This window comes from Channa argus, chromosome 3 (assembly GCF_033026475.1).
Source record: "Channa argus isolate prfri chromosome 3, Channa argus male v1.0, whole genome shotgun sequence".
Classification (NCBI taxonomy): Eukaryota; Metazoa; Chordata; class Actinopteri; order Anabantiformes; family Channidae; genus Channa; species Channa argus.
In genome coordinates, this window is record NC_090199.1 from 16,186,957 (window position 1) to 16,196,007 (window position 9,051).

The window sequence follows — 9,051 nt, forward strand, 5'->3', positions numbered from 1 at the left end:
ATATCTCTCTGTTAAAACAAGAATCTTATTGTCAGACATTTTGGCTCTTTTTAACTTTTTAGATTAGTAAGAAGTATGAGAGAAACTCATACTGTACATCCCACTATGCTTTAGGAAACGCCCACCCCACCTAATGCTGACACCCCTTAAAGTGAATTGGAATGGTTCTGCTGTAGTTATCAATGTAGTGCTGTATCGCCTCTTAAATATGTAAAAGTTTTTACTGAGTCCAAAAATATATTGAAACCCACTATATGTAAGTTGAAATTCTATTAGATAAACTGAAATTCAGGCCCTTAAATCACAAAGAACAAAACACAGAGAACAGGCTTGTTTGAGCTAAATTTTCCAAATAGTGCTTCTACTAACGTCATAATAGCCAGTGTGCACAGTACCTACATCTATGGCACAGTATGTAACAGCTGTAGGTTGAAACTCTCCTACTTAACTTACTTTGCTGAGTTATCATTTCACGGAGAGTTCGAAGTTGTAATGTCTTTCAGGTTTAAACTGTGGGATAATAAATGAATCCTAAATGGTTAACCACATCCTGTACAACTCCTCATGCTTCACTTTTTTCCCTTTCTTGTGTTATTATCTTGGTGCAGCAACACACTGGTCCTAATCTGAAATGGAAAGGTTGAGTATATGATTATGTCCTGAGGAAAAGAGTGAACTGCTTGCAAATGAAAGCCTGTGTAATTATTATTTTTTTTTATATATCCACACGAGGGCAGTGTGTGTATTGTTTTCAATGTGTAGCTATTTGCATAGTCTTGATCTGGCTCAGAAGGTTAGAAGCAACTTTACAGTTAAGTGGTGTGAATTGCTAGTTACCCTCAGGCTCTAGACAAGCACTAGAGCCTGAAGCAAAAGGTCTCTAGTAATAAGGCCTGCGTGTGGTCTCTTCATATATTAACATTATTCACGTGGGAGTAGGCCTAGTTCAAACGCAGAATCAAAACCTACAGGGAGCTATGATGATTAGAAGAAGTGTGTGTGAAAATAGTACAATAGCATCATGGTAGGTGGTAGCTGAAGAAAGGACAATAGAGTTAATCATTCATTTTTCAGAGTCATGTAATGGCTGAGTTTAAATAACCAGAGTGAAAAAAGGGCAGTAATTTCTTACTTTATTCTGCCAATAGCTATTTTCTCATTATTAAAAGCTGAGCTGCTCCAGGCAGTCTGACCTCCTGGCTGCAGTCTAATCTGTATGCTGTATGCTTGAGTCAAAAGAGCCACCAGGCCTAGTCCACCTAGTCCAATTTATAGCAAAGTGCATTGACAGACACATAGACTCTGGATCTGAAACCAGTTCAACTTTATTAGAAGAAAATGGGACATTAAGGAAAAAAGCAACGAACATGTTAAGGCCTGTTTTGAAAGGCGTAAATTTAGACAAGAGACTGCGATTTGGCGAGCCTTCGGTCCTCCTCTGAGTATCGTCGGTAAGGCTCTCCCAGCAGGGGCTCCAGAGCATCGGCCGTGTGCAAGGAACGGTCACGCATAGAACAGGCTATGACGGCACCTACCACTGCCACCACCAGTACTGCTGACACAATGGCTATGGTGATAATCTCAGACAGGGTGAAAGCACGATCTATGAAAAAGAAGGGGGGGTCACAAGGGGTGTGTGTGTGTGTGTGTGTGTGTGTGTGTGTGTGTGTGTGTATGTGTGCTGCTCACTTGGCCACTGGACCTCGTAAGAATATCCCAGGTTTTCTGGGGCGGAGACAAACATTTCAGCATTGGTGACAGGAGGCCAGAAAGGAACCATGTTGAACCTTCGATTGTGGCCAATAGGAGCGTTCTCCTCAGGGTACACTATTTCACCTGTAGGAAAAACAAATGTTTTTACTGCCCATCCTTCAGACTGTTCTCTGTCTGCATCTAGTTCTGGGTATACCGGGTTGGTGCCTGCGCAGCCACTCGTCAAAGATTGCATCTGTGAAGGTGTGCAGCAGGACAAAGATGGGATCATTGGGTGAGAGGTGAGTTTGTCCCCCCGTCCCATTGAGGAAGAGATGGGCCAGGTTGTGGAGGCTGCGGATCACAGGGTCATACATCCCCTGGGGGGCGCTATAGCCTAGAAGTTACAGAACAACAGAGCCATGATAAGAAAGCACTCATTTACCAAAATTAGGAACACCAAATGCTGTTTTGGAGCAAGCCATATGTGCACGTGGGTGGAGGATCTAGTGTGTATATGTGAGTATGAGTATGTGTATGTGTGCAGTCACGCTACTTTAGCAGCTCTGCGATGTGAGCTGAGGCAGACTAAATACCCCCATTTGAATGACTGGAGACAATCCAGGGCCCGAAATATCGGGCGCTGATATAAATGTAAACAACGACACCTGTGCTCACCTTCAACGGTGTTCCTGAAGCTCTCAGAGGAGGTGGAGTAGTAAGGAGGAGTGTCGAAGGTGTTGAGCTCCAGACAGTCCAGCACATCCTTGGGCTCCGGCAGCCTCTGCACCATGGGCCGTGCCACGTTTCCTGCTGGGTTCCTCTGGATGGGACTGGTCTCTGTGCCTGGGGGATTAGCATTACTTTTATACTGCGTATTTTTACGCTCAAACAAAAGATAATGCAGCAAGAACAAAAAGAAAGATGATTAGAAATGTTTTATTATTTAGTCACTAATTCTATGTGGGAGACTAGACTAGTTTGATCAGGCTTAAAAATGACAGAGTGGCAGTTTAATTTTTAATTATTCGTTAAAAGTCAACAGTATTGAGTGGGAGCTTTGACTGAACAGAAGTTTTCCTCTTGCACGCATGTTTTTTTTTCTTTTTTGTGTTTTCTCACCTACACACATGCACACATGAGCACATAAACAGCAAGGATACATCACTGAGTTGTCTGTCTGTTTGAAGATTATTCCTTCAGATCAAAGGAATCAGTAGACTGTTAGATTCCTTTCTTGACAAGCACATGCACAAATGAGACAACCCGTAACCCATTTAAGGAGATGTTGTTTGTTGACGCAGGAAATACCAGGCCTGTCATGACTCTCTGAGGGGATTAATGAGACAGATCACTCACACGTTGGCCGCTCACATGTTCTGCCTGTTCCTAAATTCCCTCAGTTGTTCAAAAAAAGGACCCCCTTTTTTGTGTTTGTAGTGGAGCGCTACAACGTCGGAGGATTTACATTCTTAGTTACTCCACAAAAAAAAACAAAAAACGTATGAATGAAGTCTATTCAAATGTTGAAGGGAACTTGGTAGCTTAGGGTTGTAATCTGGTGCCAGTGTGGAATGGCATCCAATCCGTGCAAATCTAATCACCCCAATAGTGTTACAAGCAGTTCCTTCATTTCAGTCTTAACCTCTTGACCAGTTTGAATGAGCACTGGGTGTATGTTCTGCTTTATCAATGTTTGGGTTGTCCAGTGTTAAAGAGACAATTTGCAATAAGCCAGTATTTCCCATGGATAGTTGTTTTAGACAAACTGTAGTAATAGGGAACAATACTGAATGCTGCACAACAGCTGTGAGCTATTATTTATAGCGGCTTATGTTCTGCATGTTCTCTTTATGAGCTCTTTGCCCTCTTTTCAGATGCAGCTGAGACTACGCTGTTTATCAACATCACTCTCGGTGCGACGTGGGGTTTCTGTGACTGTCCTTACTGTTGCAGATGGTGCCCAAAGTGTCATAGTCATCAACGCGCTCGCAGATGACCCTCCACTGGGAGAACACGGAGTTGGAGCTGATGGAGTTCCTTTCAAAGGTGCTTCTGGCTCCCAGCAGGTCATCGGTGCAGATGTCACACTCACTGCCTCCGATGGCAAAGTTCCAGTAAGGCAGGGCGAAGCTGGGGTCACGCAGCATGTCCTGCATAGATGGAATAAAGGAGGCGAGCAGGTGTTTCTCCTCAGTTAGTGAATGTGCTCCTAATGACTTTCTTTGTTATTTATAGCTTACATTTTTACTTTCATTTGTATTTTCTCCCACGTTCTATCTAAGAATATTAGAATTTTATCTCTCCATCTCTCTGAGTCTCCCATAGAAAACATGAAATTCCCACAGACATCTTTCCCTCCTCTCCTTATTATCCCTTCTCCCATCCTCACTTCCTTCATCACCCCATTAGCCCGTCCATCCCCATCTTCCATCTTCCTTTTCCTTTCCATGTGCCTCCACCTTCTCCCTCCTTAGTCTATAATCACCTGCATGTCTCTTTCCAGTTGCAGCAGATGAAATCTGTGCCAGGTGACAAAACCCGGGCCCTCGTGGGAGAAGTCCACACCTCCAAAGCTGATCTGGCCTGGCCCCAGGTAGGTTTTACTGACAGAGTAGTAGTGGCTCCAAACAAAGTAGTTATAAATGGTGATATTCTCAAACTGGGGGCTGTTGCCATCAGGCCCAAAAACCTCTTGGTACCTGAAAAGGGAAGAAGCACACGTCACCATGTGATTTTACTTACACACTGCACTAAAATATCTTGTTTATCCTCTAATTTTCAGTGCAGAAAGCAATTTACATAGACTTGAGTGAGAAAATGATTGCTTTTAGTTGAACAACAATTTGTATTAGACACTACATGTACATTGTACTTCCTCACGTTGGTGCCTAGGGGAGTTGTAGCAAAGAAGCTAGGCGTGGCCATTAATACCAAAGAAATGTAATTTTTTGATAAGGAGGTTAAAAGGGTTCTTCTACCTGCAGCTGAGAATTGCTTCATAAATTAATCTACTACAATCCTCAGTTGACTTGGAAGGTTATTCACAGATTTATGAGCTGTTACTTAGAAGATTAGAAATCCCTTTACTCCTGCCTAAACTGATAATTTGCTCTTCTACCTGCGGCATTCAAAGAAATGAGCACGAGAAATGTTATGATTTAACTGATCATTTTTGAAACACAGCATGGGTTCACTCGTAGCTACAGCTTGTTACTGAGCTTTAAACTGCCAGACTCAGCTAGACTGAGCATGCAGGTCCTCGGGCAAGGATTGGCTGTCTGTTCCACAGTCTTAAAACAAGTACAAAGTCTTTCTTTAGAAGTAGTTAATTGAATCATTTTTTTCATTATTTGCCTTTTTGAGCCTTTTTTTTGGTAATAATCAAGCTTACACAGTGTAATAGGAAGGTTGTTGTAATGGTAAATTTGTTGCAATACTTATGTACCGTCTTGTACAGATAACCAGGTCAGGATGGACAGTCCTCTTAGCTTGGTCCAGTGCATTCACAAATGCCTGCTTCTCAGCTGTGCTCATCTGCATGACATTCCTCCTTACTGGAGATGTTAGGGGGGGAGAGAAGGGAGGGAGAGGAACCAATGACCATGCAAGAAAGGAAAATCTTATTAAAAATTAAATTGGACATTTCCTTTCCCCAACAAAAAATGCTGCATTCATTCCCTTGACTGATGTATGTTTCTGTCTTTGAGACCCACTGAGATCTTAAAGGGAACAGAAAAAACAGACTTTGTATTTTTAGGTCACAAATGCTGAGTTTAGACAGCCTCCACTTACCCACAGTGACCCTCTGATCACAGTTCGGTCCAGTCAAACCGTGTCGGCATCGCCCACAGTTGTAGCCACTGAAGTTCCCGTTACACTGGCAAGTGCGGTTGAAAAATCTCAGTGGCCACCTCTCTCTGTCATCACGGCCAGCATAAGGGTACTGAGGTCCATGGCGCCGGTTGTCTGCCGCGATGGCGACACACTGCCCCCTCCCTGTGCTGGACCCGCACTCATCCCCTGCAATCCCTGTAGGGGACGGACAGCACTGGCCACTTCTCAGTCCCTCAGCAGTAACACACTGCCGGGGGAACTGAGCCAGGGCTAGGGTGGCGCACAGGGTCACCACCAGAAAGCCCACAATCCACGTGCTACCAAATTTTAGTGGGAAGGAAGGTGAAAGACAGGGGAGTGTTTTAGGTACATGACGTTAATAAGATTGAAATAAAGTAGGTCAGCGAGAGCAGGCACATCTTACATGTTGAAAACTGTTGTTTTACATCTTTTTCTAACCCACTTACTGTATGGTTTTCAGGGTTGTAAAGAGCTTAGCCCATTCCAGAGCACATTTGTTGAATTGGAGACAAAACAAAATCAATACACTGCAGACATACACTTCAATCAAGTTAAAGAGCAACACACTTGGTTTGGATTTTCTTGTTAAAGTAAGTCGTCTTAACATTAGTCTGAAACTTTACTTCTTACATGCCCCTAAAGGCAGTATGAGTCATTATTCATAATTCACAAAGCTAAAAGCTTTCAGCTCTTACAAGTTTAGAAATGCTTTAGATAAAAGACAGCAAGAGATGATTTGTTTCAACCTTTTTTGTAGTTAGATTTGCTGGTTTGTTGAAGCTTGTTGATTAGGAATGAGTGAAGGACAGACTTCAACAAAACTGTGACAACCATCCCACAAAAGTTACAAAGAAATTAGCTGTGCTTTTGCGGAGATACTGCATATTATAAATGATTGAACGCAAATAAAACATGTAACTTTAATTTTGCCAGTAGATTATTTGTATTAGTCTAACACCCACTTTCAAAATGGTGCTGTAACTATAATACAACTTTTGGAAGTTATGCTTACTACAGTTTCAATTAACATGTCAAAAAATATGTCAGTAAAAAGTGTTTCCCCTACCTCTGACTGTGCATGCTGTTCCTCTCTTTCTGCAGCCCCCCAAGAGTCAGCCCATTCCTCCCTTCTGGATTAAATATTGTAGCTATGGAGCACATGACCAACCTTTCTAGGGTTTTGTGTAAGCACCCACACACACACACACACACACAGACACACACACACACACACACACACACACACACACGCACAAACACAATACATACACAGTAGACATGGCCACTCTTGAGGGTTCTCAAATTCTTATTCTTATCCCTTGTGATCATAACCCCAATGACGCCAGCCTGGTTGCTCACTAACACAGTAAAAGACTCATAGTTGAGACAGCACTTATGCTCAAGTCATACTTAAATTTAGTCACATTCAGCCAAGTAACAACATGATAATAGTTTATTATCTGCCTATCTTCCCTGGGCAAAGACCTGCCGAGGGAAAATTATTGATAATCTGTGTACACAAATTAATCATTTGTTCTGTTTAATAACTTAATTAGAATGTCTTTTTGAAAATTATGAAAGTTTTTTAATCAAACCCCAAAGAACATCTGCATAAAAATCAATATTGGGAGGAAATATAATTATATCCAGGTCAAAAGTTTTCAAGCTCAAAACTATAAACTGTTAAATAACAAGACAGTTGTCCCTGCACTTTTTACAGTATAATTGATGTGGTACATTTAGCCCAAAAAGCTTATAAACATCAAATTCAGTTTGCCACATTCACACTCACATGTAAGCACACTTTTAAACATGCTCTTCCTGTGTACTTATTTATACAAGACTGTGCTCATTTCACATGACAAACATGTAACAGTATCTTTTTCTTTCATTAACACATAGACTCACGCAAACCAACATACAGTCATACACACTGAATACAAATGTGTTATATATACAGAAGTAATATTTTTATAGAAATCCAAGGTTGTCTCTGTTGGGTTTGGTTAGGGATTGAGATGTTAGGTTAAATCATTGATTACCTGCGTGAATTAGGACTTGGTGCAGGTGTGGAGAGTTGCTTGTTGCTCTGTGTTTTATTTAAGTACAATAGGAAGAAATAAACAATTGAACCTCTAGAGGATGGATGTCCTGAGATCTTGTGAGCAGTTTGTTCCTGGTCCAGCATTAACAGAGTCTTGTGTGGAGCTGAACATGACACGTGACATGGTTACTGCATGGTTGTCTTCGTGACGCTCTTTGTGGATCAAGGTTGAAGCCATATTAGCTGGTTGACATGCTGCTATCCTGGTTCAGAGGACATTAAGGCATTTATCAGAAACATAGCAGTTATAATGGATAAATGCAAAAAACAAAAAAACTAGACTGTTTGATAGCAGGAATAATCCCTGACTATGCAAGCAATAAAAGCTATTTCATACAAATGAAGAAACCATCTGCTTTACTTTACATGCAATCAATGGCAGGCTCATTTTGATGAGACATTTAAGGTACCAGTAAAACTCAAGCACATTTTAATTTGGTGTGTTCATAATGGCTGCCGAACTGCTGTTGAATATGTTGCTGTGAGAAAAAGATAAGATTCTCATTCTGAGGCCTGTTTGTTTAATGACTTCCACAGCAGATGGAGAAGCTTATAAACTGAGGTGTAAAGGAGATGCACTGGGAGGCAATGACAAACCAAGATATAAATAGATCACTTGACATTATTGACTAATTGGTGACACGGTCCTGGGTGAAAGACTTTCTAAATGAGCTGAATACATTTGAACATATCCTAGTTGACTTATCCTCAAGGGTATCCAAACTACTACCTTCATGTCATTCCAGATGTCTAAAGCAAGTATGATGGAAGGCTGCTTCTTACCTAGAATGCATTGTTGCCACATTTCAGCCAAAATACTTGGCTTTCTGGGTGAGCTTTTGTCATGTAAAGGTTCGGGTTTGGGTCATGTTCAGATTTCATTACTTTCAAATATATTTTAATAACAAATTTCACTCCCTATCTGTCTCATGATGTCTGCATCCATGACTGTGCACCCAGTGTGCAAATAGGGAGAAGAAAGGGAAAAGAGCACACAGTTTAGCTAACAAAGTTATAAAATGCAAAGTGTCAAATGTCGAAGTGGATTATTGGTCAGTTTCAGACAGATCTAGTCTAAAAGATAAAATAATACATAAGCATTTAACCTGATTGCTTACTAAGCCTCTTTTGTGCACCGGATGAAAGTGACATACCCAAAGTAAGAAAAGTGACAAATAAAACGGACACAATGGAATGGAAATCTACACTGATTAGCCACAACATTAGATAATGCACAATTTAATACAGGGTTAAGGGGGATTCTATTTTTAAAATGTTAACATTTATCAGTTTTGAAGTTGTAACTATTCAGAACAATATAATTCTACTGTGTGTTTATTATTAAGGTCTTAGTGGCCGGTGAAGTCATGCTGGAGTCACACTGGAGTGCATTAAAT

General features: G+C 41.1%; 1 protein-coding gene across 1 annotated transcript; it reads right to left on the minus strand.

The window, feature by feature from the left end:
* Nucleotides 1-1,323: 1,323 nt before the first annotated feature.
* On the minus strand, nucleotides 1,324-7,848 carry tyrp1b (tyrosinase-related protein 1b). The gene is made up of 9 exons (XM_067499704.1): nucleotides 5,997-7,848; nucleotides 5,488-5,846; nucleotides 5,141-5,249; nucleotides 4,181-4,394; nucleotides 3,641-3,845; nucleotides 2,371-2,538; nucleotides 1,910-2,089; nucleotides 1,690-1,836; nucleotides 1,324-1,603 (listed from the first exon to the last, which is right to left on the minus strand). Exons 1-9 carry the CDS (start codon nucleotides 6,155-6,157, stop codon nucleotides 1,398-1,400), a joined length of 1,749 nt encoding a protein of 582 aa, XP_067355805.1. The 5' UTR covers nucleotides 6,158-7,848; the 3' UTR covers nucleotides 1,324-1,397.
* Between the last annotated feature and the right edge of the window lie 1,203 nt (nucleotides 7,849-9,051).